Source organism: Mesoplodon bidens, assembly GCF_964165515.1.
Source record: "Mesoplodon bidens genome assembly, chromosome: 4".
In the NCBI taxonomy this organism is placed as follows: domain Eukaryota; kingdom Metazoa; phylum Chordata; class Mammalia; order Artiodactyla; family Ziphiidae; genus Mesoplodon; species Mesoplodon bidens.
Window position 1 is genome coordinate 129,686,395 of NC_138160.1, and position 18,965 is coordinate 129,705,359.

An 18,965-nucleotide genomic window follows, 5' to 3' on the forward strand; every position below is an offset into this window, starting at 1 on the left:
AGGAAAAAAAGGTGAATGGGTGGAGTTTTAGGGTCCCTACTCTTGTGATCACCTTCATTACACATCTGAAAAACCCTGCATGGCCCCTCCTGCTCTTCTCACCATCTTTGTACGCTGCCACCAGCTGGTGGATCTGCTCGTTGGTCCGCGAAGCCAAGATCTCAATGAGGCACTTCTCATCGGTACCAACGCCCTGGGAGAAGGGAAGGGGCATGTGAGTCAAGGGTTGGGATGGGAGGCCACCAGCCCCGAGGTGGGAACCTGGGGTGGTCAGAGCAAAGAAACCCGCAGCACTCAGGGTGCCCCTAACACAGCTCTTAGGCACCAAGCTGGAGCTGCGGCCCTGAGACAGGGGTTCTAGTGCCACCTCTGCCTGCAGCTTGCTTTGTGATTGCTCATTAAAACAACTTTATCTTTCTGCACCTCTCTTTTCTCATCTATAAAATGGAGATGATACGAGTTGCTCTACTGAACTCACAGGAAGAATGAGAAGGTGATAACCTCTTACATGGCTAAGTTTATTAGTTAGAAACAAATTCATGTTTATTAGCTCATCTGAGGCAAAGATCATAGCACTTTATAAACTGTAAAGTGCTAAGTACACTCGAGGGCATTTGGTCTCTCCCCGCTTGGTGGGGAGCGACTTTCTACCTCCACTAGCCTGGGCTGCCCCTCAGATCCTGAACACACTTCCTCAGCTGCTCCTGCCCTTTCCTCTCCAGCCCACTCTGATCAACCAAATCCTCTCCAGGCTCTGGGCCCAGCTCGATCCTCTCATCTTCTGTGACACCCTCTCCAGCCACCCCGAGCCCAGGGCCTGTCCTCATGACCTCCTTTAACATGCCCTTGGCCTTTGGGTGTTGGACACAATCTGTCTCTGCTTCTCTGTGTCCTGCTTCCTCGGGACTGTAAGTTGCTGGGGTGGGCCTGTGGGCCAAGGGCCCCATTTCACAGGGTGGGCCTCACACCGACACCTGTCCCACCTCTGTCCATCTGGAGGAGACCGTGGCGCCCCTCTGGGATAGGATTTGAGCAAGCTGCCTCCAAGGAGGGCACACACGCGGGGTGGGTGCAGGGCTCACTGAACGCTTGCTGGAGAGGTTTGAATCTCCCATTAACCACGCCCCCAACCCTCACACATGCGCAGACCCACGCTTCATACCGAGATGGCGTCTTTAATTTCTTTGGCATCGCTATAGGCAGGTGGCCTCATGAGACCCACAATCAGTCGTTCAAACTTCCCTGTCAGCTCGTACTTCAAGTCTGCAATGAGGTCCTGGTTGCGGGGCAGAGGGAGGAGGAGATAGAAGAGCAGTTATAATGATAAGGATTACATTTAATGAGCACTTACTCTGTACAGGCACTGGGCTAAGGAATCTCACTTAATCCTCATTGGTGAAGGTAAATACTATCATCAGCCTTCAGAAATGGGTTTAGAGACCTCAGGTAACCTGCCCAGAGGCACGCAGCTAGCAAAGGGCAGGATTCAAGTCCACAGCACTGTGCCTCTTCCCTGCCATTGCCTGTTTACTTGTTCACTTTGTGTCTCTCCCATCATCTGTGAGTCCGTAGGGTTAACACCCTCAGGTCTTATTCACCTGTGTAGCCCTAACCCCTAACACAGTGCCCAGCGTGAAGCAGGTGCTCTAGATGTTCCCATGGCTGGATGGTCCCTGCCTGAGAGAAGAAAAAAGGAGGGGACTTCCCTGGTGGTACAGTGGTTAAGAATCCGCCTGCCAATGCAGGGGACACGGGTTTGAGCCCTGGTCTGGGAAGATCCCACCTGCCACGGAGCAACTAAGCGCCACAACTACTGAGCCCACGCGCCCGCAACTACTGAAGCCCTTGCTCCGCAACAAGAAGCCACTGCAATGAGATGCCCACGCACCGCAATGAAGAGTAGCCCCCCGCTCGCCACAACTAGAGAAAGCCCGCGCACAGCAACGAAGACCCAACGCAGCCAAAAAAAAAGAAAAAGAAAAAAGGAGGGCAGAAGTGCCAGCACAGAGGCTGACCTAGAGTAAAACACTCAGAAAAGGCCCTGAACTCACAGGTGAATGAAATCATTCACCCCCCATCCCACCCGCCCTCTGGTTGCCATGGTTACCTTGCCATAGAGGGACTTGTAGTTCTGGCAGATCTCCTGCCTCTGCCTGTTGCTCCGGGAAGTAATCAGCTCCAGTATGGCCTCCTTGTCACTGCCTAGAAGAGGGGAGGCACCCGTCACCCTACCCCAACCTGCCTCCAGGAAGCCCGCCAGGGTTGCTCCCTGCAAGTCCTCAGCATCAGCCTTCTGCTCACGTGAGGCAGTGACGTTGGAGGGGGGATCTATGGGGACCTGACAAGCCACCACTGAGAGAGATCCTAGCACATGTAGTATCTGAGCTCAGAGGGCCCGTGATCTAGCTCCTCATCACATGGATAAGGAAACTGAGGCCCAGAAAGGAGCAACAACTCACCCAAGGTCTCCCAATGAGCCTGGCTTAGAAAAACCTAGGTGTCCTAACGCCCAGGACAGGGTTCTTTCAGTGATAGGGAAAAGAAAAGAGAATAATAAGCAGCAAATTCAGGGTAGTGCTTACCCCCAGGAGAAAAGACAGAGTGATGCTAGCAGGAGGGGGACCTACCATGGAGGTTTCAACTATATGAGGAAGCAAGTGCTATTTCTCAAGTTGGGTGGCAGGTCTATGGGTAAAGTTTCTCCTACTCTTTAGATCTTTTTATTCGAATAGTTCATTATAAAATTATAATAATAAAAAGAGGAGACCAAAGAATGACCAAGTACATCTCACCATCCCACCCCACCGCCCACCAAAAGGGCTACCCTCAAGCCCAGTTGAATCCCGCTTCTCTTCCTGAGGGTCCCACTCCTGGTGGCCGAGCACCCACCGAAGCCCTTCATGGCATTGTACAGAGTCTCGGCATCCTGGCTGGGGTCAAAGTTGGGGAAGTCGTGAATGGAGCCCCGGTACTTGGCACCCTGTGGAGAGAAGAGCAGAGGGTGAGGTGCTGGCCCTGAACGGGGTTCCCAGCCCTGGTCACAGGATAAAGGTCCCCGCTGTCCCTAAAATGATCAGATATTTGTTACAAATCCCCAAACCCAGCCTCCAAAATGGCCACGGCAAGACCCAGGGGTGTATTTTCACAGTTCTCTGAAGAGACCCAGGACACAGTGAGATGGAATCTGCCCACTTCTCTCTATCCCCACCTGCACTGTCCTACCCCGGACACCGTCGTCGCTCACCTGAAGCGTGGCTGAACTCCCTGCCCCTAAAATGGAGCGCTGGCTACAGAAAGCCCGGGCAAGGGTACGGAGGACTCTCCCTGTACCTCCTGCCACCGCCTGCCCCAAGGGTGGTGCCATTTCCCCTCGGGAGGAGAGGTCAGCCAAGCCCCCGGCTCTGCATCACTTTCCCAGGACCCGGGAGAGATAAAAGCCAGACTGAGTGCAGGGAGTGGGAATGATTCCTGCAAAAGTAACCAGAGCCCCACATATGTCTATGGCACTTTACGGTGTACAAAGCCCTTTCACCTCCATGAGTGTGATTTTTTTAGTGTCTTGTAGAAGCGCTTAAGATGATCTCTATCACAGAAACAAAGAAACCAAGCCCCACAAAGGGAAGCCACTTGCTGGGGTCACACAGAACCCACATCTCTCTCCAGTTCCCCTTTGCTGTCTAGCTCCAGAAACCTTGCAGCTGCCAGCTTCTGAGGGTGGGGTCCTGGCCCAGGTCGGGGGGCCCAGAGCCACCCTCAGAATCAACACCCAGATGAGGTGCTGCTCTTCTGGGCCCAGTAAACTGAGCCATGAACTGGCATCTGAGGACAAGCTGGCTGGGTCCTTGGGACAAAGGTGGGGAGAGGCAGTGCCAGAGAATCTTAGACATCGAAGCTGAATGCACAATGGGCTGGTTCACAGAGAAGTCAGATATGGGTCAGCCATGGGGCCCCGGAGAGCAGCGAGAGCTGGGGTAGCCGTGGATGCCAGAGCCCAGGGCACTAAGCACACAGTGCAGTGACAGGGCACTTAGCCTGTGCCAGGTCCGATGCGAAGGGCTGAAGATTTAGGGAGAAAGAAGACCCGAGCCTGAGTTTCATGAGCTTCTGACCCAGTGGAGGAGAGAGACTAGAACACAAATTAGCATAGAGCTTGTAATAAATACCCCATGACAGAGGCAAAGCAACTTGGGAAAACAGTGGAGGGCAATTCCAGCTGCATGAGGGAACCAGGACAGGCTTCATGGGAGGGGCAGGGTGGCTCGCATAACTGTGCCTAGAGAGTAAGAAGTGCACGGCAGCAAATGAGCCTCTGACCACCTCCTGTGTCTCCCGGCACCTGCACTGCAGAGCCTGGCCTGGCATTTGAATGCTCTGTTGGTTTGTCAGCCGCTGCTGGCTCCTCCAAGGTATGCATGCGTGGGTGCAGGGTTGCTATTTAAAGTTCTGGCAGGGAGCATGACCAGAAAGGGACACGGCCCTCTTCCCGCCACCCGTGAATCCCCTGCAACCTGATCACACCGCTGGGCAGAGAAAGAAAGAGTAACACACGCTAGATACCCAGACCAGAAAAGAGATACTCCCTTCAGAAAGCTCCACGTGTATCTGTCTCGCTCACTGATGTATTCCCAGCAGCTAGCTCAAGGCTTGCCACAACTAGGCACCATTTGTTTCCTAGGTGGATAGGTGTACGGGCAGATACAGGACTGTGAACATACCCTGAGCAATCAAAGAAGACTTCCTGGAGGGGAAGGCTAAGCTGAGCCCTAAAGGATGAGCAACAGCTGGCCCAAGGGGTGGGGGAGGGAAGGAAAAGGCTTCATACAGAGAAACAGCATGGCAAAGGCCTGGAGCCAAGAGCATACAAGAACAGTCAGGAAAGCAAGCCCAGATTCTTCAGGGCTCTTGCGGATGCCCAAAGTTGCCAAGATCGTGGGATTGTAAGTGGCCGGGAGGGAGGAGGAGAGAGGAAGGATGGAAGCGGAGCCCCCAGGAAGAAGGGAAGAGGTCCCAGCAGTAAGCTGACACCTTCTCTCCTGCTGCTGCTGCTCCCCCCTCTCTTCCCTCCTCACCTAGTGCAGTGGTTGAGGCAGCATTTGGGGCAGAGGCTGCAGCTGAAAGATGAGGCCATGCCATGCTGGAGGACAGGAAGTCTAACTGCTGACACAAACCCCGATCAAAACGCTCCCTTAGGGCTTCCCTGGTGGCGCAGTGGTTAAGAGTCCGCCTGCCGATGCAGGGGACACGGGTTCGTGCCCCGGTCCGGGAGGATCCCACATGCTGTGGAGCGCCTGAGCCCGTGAGCCCTGGCCGCTGAGCCTGTGCGTCCGGAGCCTGTGCTCCGCAACGGGAGAGGCCACAACAGTGACAGGCCCGCGTACCGCAAAAAAAAAAAAAAAAAAAAAGCCAGGGGTCACCATAGCAGCATTAGAGACACAGGGATAGTCCTTCAAATCACCCAGGTTTCCCATCATTGGTCATTCTCACACCAACCTGGTGGATTTGCATCTCCAAGTGCCACCTGCACAGCTGTCCCCACTTCTCCACCTCACCCTGACTGCCTGCCACCCCTCTGGCACACAGGTTCCTGGCCTCAAGTACCCACGAGGGGAGGGGAGAGAAGAGGAGAAAGGACTTTCTACCCTGAAATATTCAGCAGGCCCCAGTGCCAGCTGGTGAGCAGCCTGCACCCCAGGCTCCACCCAGGCTGCTGCTAGAGCAGGAGTCCAGAGGCCGCTCAGGAACCTAAGCCACATGAGTCAGAGAGGTGGCTGCCCAGCCAGGACTCCACCTGAGAGCCGTCTTGAGCAGGCCTGACCCAGGCCTCCCCTCTGCAGCTCCTGGAGCTGCAGGCACCAACACCTGCCACCCTCGCCCTGTCCCCTAGCGTTCTTATGCTCACCTTCACGTCAAACCCAGAACATCCCTGTGAAATGAAGGCCACAGAGCCATGCTTCTGGGCCTTTCTATGACACCACACTATTTCTTTATGACTTTGGGCCTCAGGGTCCCCCCTTCTGGAAGGAAAGAGGGAGAACTGGCACAGAGATCACAGTAAAAGTAACGGGGGGCGACCCGGACCAGAGAAAAGAGGGAGTGGCTTGTTCTGTGCCTCTTTGTGTGTGTGTCTGTGTGTGTGTACACATGTGTGCACGCATGTGTGTGCTGGGAAGGGGTGCACAGGAGCAGAGTTGGGGTGCTAGTAATTGGGAGCATTAGACACAAACTTCAGCTCAGTGGAAGGAAGACCTTTCTCACTCTTCTCTAGCACAGGCAGTACCCGACTGATTCAACTTCGATTTTTCAAAACGTGATACACTTTCAGTAGAAACTGTACTTCGAATTGTAATTTTTTTTTTTTTTTTTTTGCAGTACACGGGCCTCTCACTGTTGTGGTCTCTCCCGTTGTGGAGCACAGGCTCCGGATGCGCAGGCTCAGCGGTCACAGCTCACGGGCCCAGCCGCTCTGCGGCACGTGGGACCTTCCTGGACCGGGGCATGAACCCGTGTCCCCTGCACCGGCCAGCAGACTCTCAACCACTGCGCCACCGGGGAAGCCCCTCGAATTGTACATTTTGATCTTTTCCTGGGCTTGCGATATGCTGTAGGGTCCTCTCTCACGATGCTGGGCAGAAGAGCAAGCCGCAGCTCCCAGTCAGCCACGCGACCACGAGGGTGGTCATCTAATACACTGACGGCTATTCTGTACTCAACCATTCTGGTTTTCACTTTAAGTACCGTCTTCAATACATTACATGAGACATTCAACACATTATTATGAAATAGGCTGTGCGTTAGATAATTTAGCCCAACAGTAGGCTCATATAAGAGCTCTGAGCACAGTTAAGGTAGGTGAGGCTAAGCTCTGATGTTCAGTGGCGTAGGTGGATTAAACGCATTTTCAACTCATGATGTTTTCAACTAACCATGGGTTTACTGGGAGGTAACCCCACTGCAGGTCAAGGAAGATCTGTATTGTCTTCAGCCCCCTTCTTCTTTCCCCCGACCCTTGCACTCCAAGCATCCAAATTGCTTTTACTGCCCTGTACACACTACGTTCTCTCCCCTCTGCCCCTCTGTTCCAGCACCCCCTCAACCTAAAGCACTCTCAGCTCCCTTGTTCTTCCTCAAGTAGCTCTCTCCAGGCAGCTTTTCCTATTTCCTCAAACTGCGTGCCCCCAGAGCTCCTTTACTGCTCCCACTAGAGCATTAGCACTGTGCATGGGGGCTCCAACTCATCCCATAGGATAAGGGACCCCCCAAGGCTCTTCCATCCTAGGACTCTTGCTTGTAGGATGTCTACGGCTGCTGGTCCATGGCGACAAGAAAGCACAGGTCAGCTAGGCAGACAGCAGGGTCTAGGAGCACTGGTCCAGGAGTCCAAAGATGTGTGATTTTGGTCCTGGCCACCCTGGTCTCCCAGGACCTGATCTGTCCACTTGGGTCATCCAGAACCCTGCAGTTCGAATGCCTCTCAGGAAGTAACTCTGGGATGATTACTCATGGGAAATGGGTAGCAACAACAACTATGCCCTGGATCTTTGTCTATAACCACTAGCACTCTCTCCTGGTCAGAGAGGCCACTTGTACAAAGTGTGCTCCTCAGAGGCCGACAGGGAGGCCAAGGCTAAGACTTTTTTGAGTACTGATCCTACATCATATAACACACTGTGCTCTTCAAAAATTGTGAATAGACATCCTTAAGGCCCTTGTTCACTGGGTGGCAAGTCATGAAGATGGGGACAAAGTTTAGTTATCACTGAGCTCAATCACCTCATAATGGAAACTGGGGCTGCAGAGAAGGTAAAGAACTCACCCAAGATCACACAGCTCGTGTATTATGTCTGTGGCCAATAGCTCTATGATTGACATGAGGGACCAAAGGGGCCAAGTCAGGGGTCCCTTTGTTTTATTCTCCCTTTTCAACCCCACTGTTGCAGTGACCACGTCTTTTTCTCTAAGGCCAGCCAACAGGGATCACTCTCAGGCAAACCATGGCCCAGAGCAACACCTAGCTCTGACCAAGGACGGAACCTAATCCTGGCCACACACAGGAGTAAAAGCTCTGATACAACTCAAATTCCACAGCCCAGCAAAGCGCTCAGACAGCATGAAAGACTGGTGGCTCCCAAGCCAGGGAAACTTAATCCCAAATGCATGTGAAAGAGAGGACCCAAATCCACCTCCAGAGCAGAGAGGACCCTCTCTAATGCTTTTGCCTATCCAGTATCCGTCTCCCTTCCTGGGGGAACCACTCTTGGGCCAGGCAGTTCAGGTGGGACCAGCTCTGCTGCCTGGATCCAAGTTACCCAGGCCCAGCCAATGAAAACCAAACCCAAGACTTACCCTGGAATCGTTCGGTATAAATTATGTTGTATCCTACACGCTGCCCAGGAAGCAGAATGGAAGCCTAGAGCTGCTGCTGATGGCTAGTATGAACAATTAAGGTTGTATCCTACACGCTGCCCAGGAAGCAGAATGGAAGCCTAGAGCTGCTGCTGATGGCTAGTATGAACAATTAAGGAAGAATGTGTCCAAGAATGAAGCCACCCAGAGGAGGCCCAGTTCATGGAGGCAGAATCCTGACAATATCACATGGGCCCCTGGATCCAGCCAGACCTGAAGCCCTGGGCTTCTTAGTCATGTGAGCCAATACATCTCCTTTCTGCTTAGGATGTTGTGTGTTGGCATTGGTCACTTGCATCTGAAAGAGCCGTGACTTATAATAGGAGCAAGCAAAGCCTGAGAACCTCTCCAGCTCCTTTGTAACTGAAGGTATCAGGGATCTGTGCTGCAGGCACAGGAGAAGCCCAGGCCAAGGGGAATGACTATAGGAGGGGAAAGTCTCCTTACCTGTGCTAGTTTGGCCATGGTCTCAGGTTCTGCAGCAGAAAACACTGTGGAGAAAAAAGAAATGCCATGAGATTCCTCTGCACTCTGATTCCCTCCATTCTTTCCCCTAAATTTCCTCAGCCTCATTCCTTTCAAGGGAGAGTGTGCTCCCGCTGCTGTTTTCCAGCTGCCTCCAGCCCTTCAGGTTAAATCACACCCAAAGACCCAGCTCAGGGCCAGGCACAGTTTTTGGAGGATAATGGATGGACTAGCCAGTGTCCAGATGCTCACAGCAGGATGGGAAAGACTTTCGGAACCAGGAGAACTTGAAAGAGGGAAAGGGCACGACCACTAACCAGCGCGGTTCCTCCAGGCCACGCAGGGCACTTTCCCAGATGCTGTCTCACTTAATCCGCACAGCAATCCTTCCTGGAGTCAAATTCCCCTTTTTCATAGAGGAGGAGACTGAGGATGGGGGTTCAGGGAGGTTAAATAATTTGCCCAAGATCATACAGCTTAAAACTGACTTCACTATATATGAAATAAACAACAAGGACCTACTGCATAGCACAGGGAATTATATTCAATATCTTGTGATAACATAAAATGGAAAAGAATCTGAAAAAGCTGAATCACTCTGCTGTACACCTGAAACTAACACAACATTGTAAATCAACTATACTTAAATTAAAAAAAGACCCTGAATTCAACAAAGTCTAGATCCCAGGGTCCATGCCATCTGCACCATGCATGCTCTCTTTCCAAGTCACCGAGAACTGTTCCAGAATTCAGAGCTTAACAGTCTGTAGATGGGCACCCTCAAGGGGCTCTGGGTCACCTGTTGCAAATATCTGACGGGCTATGGTTTCTTTAGCATCTACTCCTATTAGGCACTGCTCTAGGCACTGAGGATATACCAGTAAATAAAAGAGACTTTCTAAAACATGTGCTTGGGCTTCCCTGGTAGCGCAGTGGTTGAGAGTCCGCCTGCCGATGCAGGGGATGCGGGTTCATGCCCCGGTCCGGGAAGATCCCACATGCCGTGGAGCAGCTGGGCCCGTGAGCCATGGCTGCTGAGCCTGCGTGTCCGGAGCCTGTGCTCCGCAACGGGAGAGGCCACAACAGTGAGAGGCCCACGTACGGCAAAAAATAAAAGCAAAAACAAAAAAACATGTGCTTTTCTGGAGCTTCCTCTATAATGGGGAAGGATAACAAACATATGATAAAAACTAAGGAGAAAAGATGAAGCTTGGTTGGGAGAGAGTGACAAGGGGTGTGATCTCAGGTGGAGCGGCCAGAGGCCTCATGAACCACGTGGCTACCTGAAGGCAGTGAGGTCAAGGAGCTCAGTGTGGCTGATACGGGGCGGCAGGGAGTGGGGTGGGGACATTGGTAAGACGTGGCATCGAGGGACCAGTGCCTAAGGCCACTGTAAAGACTTGGGTTTTTCTCTGCTGGGACAGATCATGGGTGAGGGTGGGGAACTGAACAAACAGGACACAACGACCTCACTGAAAGGGGTGTCAGGACACAGGGTCTGCAGTGAAGGAATAAGAAACAACGATATCTTATCTAAAAAGAAAGGTAAAAAGGGACATTGCTGCTTTGGAAAGGGGTTAGAGAAGGGGGAGCGGGTGGGCTACTGAGCACTCGCTGCAGGAGGGCAGAGATGGAAGAGCCACAATCTTCTTGGGATATGAGGAGAAAGAAGGACCAGTGTTGTCCATTGTAGTCAGGACTGCACGGTTTGATCTTTTTAAACCATGACTACGTATTACTTTTTAAAAGTAAAAATAACAAACTCTATCAGACTTATATCCAGTAAGAGCTACAAGGAACTGAACCAGAACAGAGGGTAGAAACAAAGGAGATGCGTAACCTCAATGTTTTCCAGTTCTTCACATACCATCACCCCTACCCCACCCCCACACCACCAAAAAAAAAAACAAACAAAAAAAACCACCGAGGGGAAATCAGCCCCTGATCTCAGCCCATAATCCTCCTCTCTCACTCTGGGGCCACAGGAGACATGTGACACAGCAGGGAGAACATAGGTTTGGAGTCAGACGGACAGACCTGGATTCAAGTCCGTTTTGTCACTTACCAGCTATGGGACCTTGGGCACATTGCTCATCTCTGAATTCAAGGTTATCTTAAGTACAGAACTGGGGCTTTCCCCTTCCTGCCTTGGAGAGTTGGAGGATGAGACCCAACTTATGTCAAGGCCAGGCCAGAGATGTGTTCTCAGTAAATGGTGGCATTCAGTGTGCTAGGGGGACATTCTGAGGACAGGGATTGGTCATGTTTACCCATGTGTCCCCACTGCCTGAATACAAGTCCCCCAAACTACAGTCAGCAGACAGACGTGAGATGATGGGCTTGGGAGTGAAGAGCAGAGGGCGGTGATCTGCCTGTAACCGCAGCTAGCTGATAGCAGAGCTTGAGGAAACCCTGCTGTTGCCCTGACAACCAGGGGCCCTTTGGTACAAACTTGAGCTCTCCTCAGGAAATAGAAACTCCCCCGAGGGGGAGCAGGAACCCACATCTACCCTAGTGTCTGGCCAGGAGCCAGCTCCGGGCTTCCCCAGGTTTGGGGGATGGTATGGGCAAAAGGTGAGGGAGCTCCAAGGCCAGCAGACAAAATGGGACTGCATGAGGCCCAGGAAGTCAGCTAAGGCCCGTCACCTGCACCTCCAGCCTCGAAGCATTTTCCTTTGGCCTCGTTGCTGGAAACTTCAGCTGCTGGCGGCAGCCCAGGCCCATCTGGACGGCTCAGAGGAGGGGCCTCCAAGTCTTTGGGAAAATACTCTCAGCTCTGAGAGCAGTTTATATGTGCCTCTTGTGAGTGCACGTCTTGTGTATACATGGAAAGCAAACTTCCAGAACTAGATGTTCTGATTGCAGTTCAGGGGGGCCAAGCTCCCACAGTCCCTCTCTGAGGTTTCAGGGAAGCTCTGGAGCTAATCACAGAGGCGCCATCTACCCTGGCTTTACGAGGGGCTCTGATCCCTCCCAGGGCGACCCAGACCACACTTCTCAGGTTGCCTGAATAAATGTTTTATATCCAATGTTTCAGAACCCCAGAGGGCCCTTAACAATTACTTCCAAGCCCCTCACTTTCTAGATGAAGTAAAGGCATCTCAGGGAGGATAAGTGACTTGCCAGGCCCAGACAATGGCTGACATCCCTGCATCCCACCCCCGGCTAATAACACGGTGGGACGTTAGGAAGAGGCCGAAGGAAAAGACCCAGGTTCTGGTTCCCAGCCTGCCCCTCTGTAACCTCAGACAAGCCAGGGTGTCTCTTTAGACCTCAGTTTCTTCATCTGCACAACGTGGATAATATCACTCCCTCCTTGGGAAAACCGAGTGGATGTGAGAGGCTTTTGTAGGTATCAACCAGGGATTTTCACAGCAAAATCTCAGAATATCAGTCCTAGGAGAGGTCTCCCCCAAGGCCACAGGACTCCTCTCTATCCCCACCCCACCCCCAATAGGCAAGTTTCACCATCTTGGTTGAAATAGCTTCTCAAGACTGGCAGGTATGGCTGCTCTACACCAGTGCCTCTCTCCTCTCAGGAACCCTGAATCTCTTTGGACCTGGATTTCCATGAAGGCTCATCATGGCAGATCATTCCAGAAACCCATTTGCCAGAAACCCATTCAAGGATAGAGCTGATGGTGGCCTTGTGCTGCTGTGGCCACCTCCTGCCTCAGTCCTTCAGGCTGCAAGCAATCAGGACTCGCTCCAGAAGGAACACTCTGGGGTAGAGAATACCAGGGCTGGCTCAACCACCACTGCCTAACTATAGCATTGGGGAAACCGAGAGCCAGACAGAAGGTCTTGTCCAAGTCCCGCAAAAGGACTGAGTCACAGCTCTGCTTCCCACCAATTAGTAATTTTGTAAGTTACCTAAATATGAATCTCAATTTCCACATCTACAAGATGCATATGAAGTCCCAAACATTTACAAAGGAGGAAGGGTGGCACTGTAATAAAGAACGTGGGCTTTGCAGTCATGGCCTGAGTTCAAATCCTGACTGCTCATGACCTTGGGTGAGTTACATCATTTCTCTCTGACTCGGTTTCTTCATCTCAGAAATGATAATCTCATAAGGTTTTTGTGAAAATTCAATGAAGTAAGGCAGGTAAAATACTGAGCATGGTCAGGTTCAGGGTAAATGTTTAATAAGTGGTAGCTTCTGTTATCACAATCACCGTTATTAGAGCAGGGGTCTCCAAAGTGGGGTACTGGGCACAACAACCCATTGGGGTGCAGAATGAGAATATTACAACTTTCTAAATTGATCTTGTCCTTTCATGTTCCATTGTTGATGTTTGCTATACATATATAAAGTTAAAGATGCATATTAGGGCTGATAGAAGTACACAATCAAGAGTTTGGACTCGGGACTTCCCTGGTGGTACAGGGGTTAAGACTCCGCACTCCCAATGCAGGGGGCCCAGGTTCGATCCCTGGTCAGAACACTAGATCCCACATGCATGCCACAACTAAGATTTCTCCTGCCACAACCAAAAAAAAAAAAAAAAAAAAGTTTGGACTCGATGGAATGAAGCAGAGGAAGCAGAAGAGGGGAGAAGAAACACCGGCATAAGAAAAGGCATTTCTGTTCTCAAAACGCAGCCTGTGGGCTTTGGTGGAATAGAGTGTACTTTTGAGAGGAGAGAGGAGATGTTGAGTATTAGGGGGTGAGATCAGGTGTGGAGGGTAAGGGCAAATTGAGAAAAATTTTATAACCTGGAAGATCAGGCAAAAAAAAAGCACCCAGACCTCTGCGCCCCAGGAGTGCCGGAGGGACTCTGCCCAATCATCTCCAACGGCCCCCCTTCGATGCAGGCCCTCTGAGCTCCGCACTCACGGCCGCTGACACCCTTCCTGATTTGTCTGCCCTCACCTTGCCTCCTCTTCACCCACTACCACACCCTCTCCCCCCTAAACCAGGAATCTCTTCCACTGGCATTTTCTAACCAGCCTTCTAGCATCAAAACCAGTGCTTTTTCAATTCTGGCTTTATTAATACCACCTGGGGAGTTTTTTGAACTTACCAACACATAAGGCCACCCCCAGAGATTCAACAGGCCAGGGATGAAGACTGGGCTTCGGTAATTTTTGAAAACTTTCCTAGGTGATTCTGCTAACTTTTCTAGGAAGCCAGGAGGGATTTCTCCCACCTCTGAACCACAGTGTGACTCTAAAACCATCTACTCGTGAGTGGCTTGGGTCAACCACTGTGGATTTATCATTCCTCAATTAGATGGAGGCTGCCTGTCTCCAAGGTATTGTGAGAAAAAAAAAATCTGTAAAAATGCACGATAATTCTTAGAGACATGCTCATTCTGTCCTATCTGATAAAGGTTCAGTGGACTTCCCTTCCCTTCCCCCACCTCCGGTGGAAAAACAAGTTTGCCTCCATTTGTACATTCCTTTCAATATAAAGGCATCTGCTGAGTCTCTTCTGAGCTGGTTCTAACATCTGCCTGGTCCAGTCACTGATTATTGAGTAGAGTAAAATCTTTAGCACATGATCATTTTTATATCTGAGGAATGATTTTACCTTTTCTTTAAAATTACTGTATATGCTTCCTTAATGTACCCTTACTACTAAGTGTGGTTCATAAGGATTGTTGAGTGAAAGGTACTGAGTGGTTTTCATGCTTTCTTTAGTGACTCCCTTGAAAAATCACAGAATAAAAAGGAATCACCTTGCCTACTGGTTTTCAGACTCATTATACAGCCAGGAGAGGAAATAACTTGAGGGGTTAAGTAACTTGCCCAGCTCATAAAGAAAATTAGTGATTAAGCAGAGGCTCACTTTTCAAAACCTATTTATTGAGCGTCTCCTGCATGCCCATTGGCAGGAGTTGGGGGTAGAACAGATAATGAGACAGACGAATCTCCCACCCCAACGAAGCTGACAAATTTTTGTGCAGTGATCTGCAAATTTTTTTGATCCTATACACCACCAGTAACAAAAGAAAAAAAATGATCATTCATCATGATAAACAAACATATACTTTTTTAAGCATAAGATTAAAAGCATATATAATAAGAAGTCTAACAGTTTCTTCCGGCATCCCAGAAAATCATCTTAGTGCCTCCCAGGTTGTATGTACCCCCCTTTGGAGGCCCCTGGCCTACAAAATCCAGATCCTTCCCTTTCCCCTTGCCTGATGGCTCCTCCTCCAGTCTGCAGGGAGACACCAAAGACCAGCCCCTCCGCCCTCCAGGACCTGCCTTTAATGAAGCCAGAGTAAATGCCATTCCTGGCCCTGTGCCCGGGCACACCCCCCAGCTCACAGCACTAGGGTTTCTTAGAGAGCAGAGTCTTTCCCTCTCCTGACGCAGAATTATTGATCCTCAGGCAGGATAAGGCCCCAGGATATAATCCAGGGGCCCTGGGTTTGGAGTTGGACTGGCCTGGGTTGGAATGCTCAGGTCACTTTTGTGAGAGACAGCAAAGCATAGTGTCTCCCAGTACAGAGGCAGGAGCCAGATTGCCTGAGATCAGAGCCTGACCTGTTATTTAGGAGCTGTGTGGCCTTGGGCACATACTTAACCTCAAATGTAAAAAGGGGGATAAAAATTATGCTCACCTCAGAAGAGTTGTGGTGAGCGTGAAAAGAATTAAGACATATCTAGTGCTTAGAAGATGCCCTGGCACACAGGACACCCTATGTAAGTGTTAATATTCTTTCTACCCTAAACTTTTTTTTTTTTTTTTTTGCGGTACGCGGGCCTCCCACAGCTGTGGCCTCTCCCGTTGCGGAGCACAGGCCCCGGACGCGCAGGCTCAGAGGCCATGGCTCACGGGCCCAGCCGCTCCGCGGCATGTGGGATCCTCCCAGACCAGGGCACGAACCCGTGTCCCCTGCATTGGCAGGCGGACTCTCAACCACTGCGCCACCAGGGAAGCCCTACCCTAAACTTTTGAGGGCTGAGTTTCCACATCTGCAAAATGGGCATGGTAACAGCATCTAACATAGGGTTCAGCCAAGGCCTGGTAAGATAGAAGCGTTCAATAAATAATAGAAGTGACTATTTTACTATTATTTACAAGGACACCCGTTTTGCAGATGAGGAACCTGAGGCTCGGGTCACCTGCTTTCTCAAGCACCACACCCTTCTGTGGCACCACACCACAGAGCACTTGATTCTCTGGGCAGGGCACTCTACAGTTTACAAGGCACTTTTTCACATCTCCCATCTTATAATCTCATGACGGGGCTATCAACCTCATCCTCATTTTACAGGTGGGGGATCTGAGGCTCCAAGAACCCAAGGACAGGCACTCCTCCTCAGCCAGTCTGGGGGTGGGGTGAGTGGGGAGGGTTCTCAACCCCAGGAGGAAAGGGAGTATGGCTGGATTCCAAACCAAGAAGTTTAAAAGGATGAATAAAGGCACCCTCACCCAAGACTTCCTCTCCTCTTTTGAGAGGGAGGTAGAGGGACATGCTTGCTCGAAAATCAGGGTAGAGACCACATCCTGTGCTTTGTCCCCACCCAGGAAGCATCTTGGGGGGGCTGGGTGGGGTGAGGCTGGTGACACTACTGGACCTCCCTGAAAAATTCTAGAATGGCCATGAAGAAAAGCCAGGCAACTCCAACCCATTTTACCAGCTGGGTGCCCTGGGCACAGCTCTTGTCCCTCTGGAGAGGCAGGCACTAAGGCTCAGAGGGGTAGGTGTGTCCCCAGGGCTCCAGGTGGTTAGTGGCAGGGCAGAGGCTGGGACTGGGTGTGGCTAGAGCCTGGTGGCCCAGGGCTCCCTCTGGGTGCTGCAGTGCAGATGTTCCAGACGCTGGCGGCTACCCAACACTGCAGAGCTCCCCGACCCTGCCCCCAGGAACAAGCCCCAAGAGGCCAGGTCCCTGACTTCCCAGGGACAGCCCCCTCCTCTGCACATTCACATCCACAGTCTGCCCCAGCAACAGCTGCGACCCTTACCCAGAAACCACAAATATTTTCTGTATCCCAGCAGCCCGCGCCTCGGGAACAAGGAGTGAAAGGCAAAGAAAGATGGCTGAGTGATTGTCACAGCTGCATAGGGGGATAGAGGCCTCTGCCCCACCCTACTCCCACAATCCTAAACCTTAGAACAATTGAATCCTGGAACGCCAGCACTGTAAGGGGCAGCCAGTTCAGCAGACTTTGCCACAGAATGGTAACTAAAGCACAGAGAAGGAAGGGGCTTGCCCTAGGACCCCAGGCACCTGGAACTGTGACCCAGCTTTCCACTGGCCCCTAGGCCAGTGCCCTCTGCTATGGCACTGAGCCTGCCGGCCAGAGGGGCAGGGTCCATGGCAGCTGAAGCTGGGCAGTCATTCACCTCCAAAGGGAGGGCTAAGCAGGTCACGATATCCCATTTGGGTCAGTGGGGTGGGCGATTTAAGGTGTGCTTTGGGTAGAGGGGAGGAAGGGGAAGTGAGGGAAAAGGGAAGACCACGGAAACCAGGGTTCTTTTACAAACCCAGGAGCCGTATGTCCAAATTTGGAATTGTTGGGGAAGACCCTCAGAGTTTAGATTAAAGGAGGGGGAGGGAGGAAGCAAAGGGTGGATCCTCCAAAACGATCCCCCCACCCCATCCCCTTGCACGGCCTAGCTGGGTAGGCCGGGCTTCCCAGGCCTGTAATCAACACTTCCCAAACCTGTAATCATTCCTTGCAGCTGACAGATTAATCAATTTTCACAGCCATTGTTTCCTCTGAGAGGCTGGGTTTATCAGCTCTGGACTTGGGGAAGGAAACTGAGGCTCAGAAAGGGAAAGCTACGGATTCAAGGTCACACTGTACGTTGTTGGTGGAGCTGGGATTCGGACTCAGGGTATTTCACGCCCATGCTCGCATCTGCGGAGTCATCTGAAGCCCCCAAGCTTTGGAAAGGCCGAAACTGGGCTGAGGGGGGAGCAGGAAGAAGGGTGGGGCCTCTGGCGCATCACAAGGCCCCTGGAGCCCAGCTGGGAGTCTCCTTTAGAAGCGAGGAGTGGCCCCAAGAGGGCGGGAGGGTCCACTGGGGCCCTGAGGTGTGGACAGCCGGTCCCCCATCAGTCTGCACACAAAGAGCCCTGCCCCAACGACCACCATTTCAGGTGCAGCGCAGGGTCGGACTCTTCACGCCCTCAGTCTTCGGCTTCAGCTACACCCTTCCCTGCGGGTCCGTCCCCTGTCCAGCTGCCTCCAACCCCGGGCCTTCAGAGTCTCTTTAGTCCCGCAAAGCACGGCCAGCAGCTTGCGTGGCCCCTGCCCAGGTGCCCCCCGCCCCTCCACCACACCCTCTGCAGAGCCGGCCCTCCCCTCGCCTCCCTTCCCTTCCCCCCCTTTCTTTTCCCTTCCCTCCCGCAGCCCGCCCGCCGTCCGCCTCCGCTTCCCCGCCTGCGGCAGGGGATTTGCTCCACTATGCTGCGCAGACGCGCCCTGCCCGCGACCCACTCGGGTTCCCGCGCCCTCGGGTTCCCGGTCCCCCGCGGCCCCCACCTCCCGCGCCCCTCTCCGGGGCCCGCGGCAGGCGTGGGTCAGCGATGACTGGGCATTTATGGCTCGCCCCCCGCATCCCTGCAGCCCGCCGGAAGGGGTGGGGGTCCACTGGAGCGATTCCGTCTCCTACCTCAACCTACTCACCGCGCGGCGGAAGCCTCCTGTAGCAGACGGACAGACGAGCAGGCGGACGCGCGGACGCGGAGCTCGCTGGGTCAGAGCCCGTTAGCAGCAGCAGCCGCAGCGCAGGGGCGGGCCGGGAGAACAGTCCTCGGCTCCCGAGCCGGACACGTGGCGCGCGGGGCCCAATCGGGCTCGTCCCGCCTCCTCCCTACCCCCCACCCCACCAAGTTCATTCGCTCCTGGAATCTTAGAATGTAACCAGCCGGGAGGGGCCCCGCCAGGAAAAACTTTTGTGCTCAGACCCCAGACCTGCGACCTGAAGAGGGGAGGAGGATTTGGCCAAGGTCACTCGGCCGTTCAGGGCTGGAAGTCAAAGCTCCCGACTCCAGTTCTAGACAGTGTCCCCAAATTCCTACTGCTCACCAAAGATTTGTTGAGAAACAGAACCTTGAGTCTTGACAAAATTAAGGCCAAGCACTTAATCTGCCTGATCAGATTCTGTCCCTCCACAGCCCCTTCAGG

At 52.5% G+C, this 18,965-nt stretch overlaps 1 protein-coding gene across 2 annotated transcripts in view; it reads right to left on the bottom strand.

The window, feature by feature from the left end:
- Window positions 1-18,586, bottom strand: part of ANXA6 (annexin A6) — a 54,081-nt gene extending 35,495 nt beyond the window's left edge. For both annotated transcript variants that reach the window (XM_081231624.1, XM_081231623.1), the window contains exons 1-6: window positions 18,465-18,586; window positions 8,851-8,894; window positions 2,890-2,980; window positions 2,108-2,202; window positions 1,163-1,276; window positions 103-193 (exon numbers count right to left, since the gene is read on the bottom strand). In XM_081231624.1, coding sequence (XP_081087750.1) covers window positions 103-193; window positions 1,163-1,276; window positions 2,108-2,202; window positions 2,890-2,980; window positions 8,851-8,868 — 409 coding nt within the window. In that variant the 5' untranslated portion in view covers window positions 8,869-8,894; window positions 18,465-18,586. The remainder of the gene's footprint in view (window positions 1-102; window positions 194-1,162; window positions 1,277-2,107; window positions 2,203-2,889; window positions 2,981-8,850; window positions 8,895-18,464) is intronic.
- Between the last annotated feature and the right edge of the window lie 379 nt (window positions 18,587-18,965).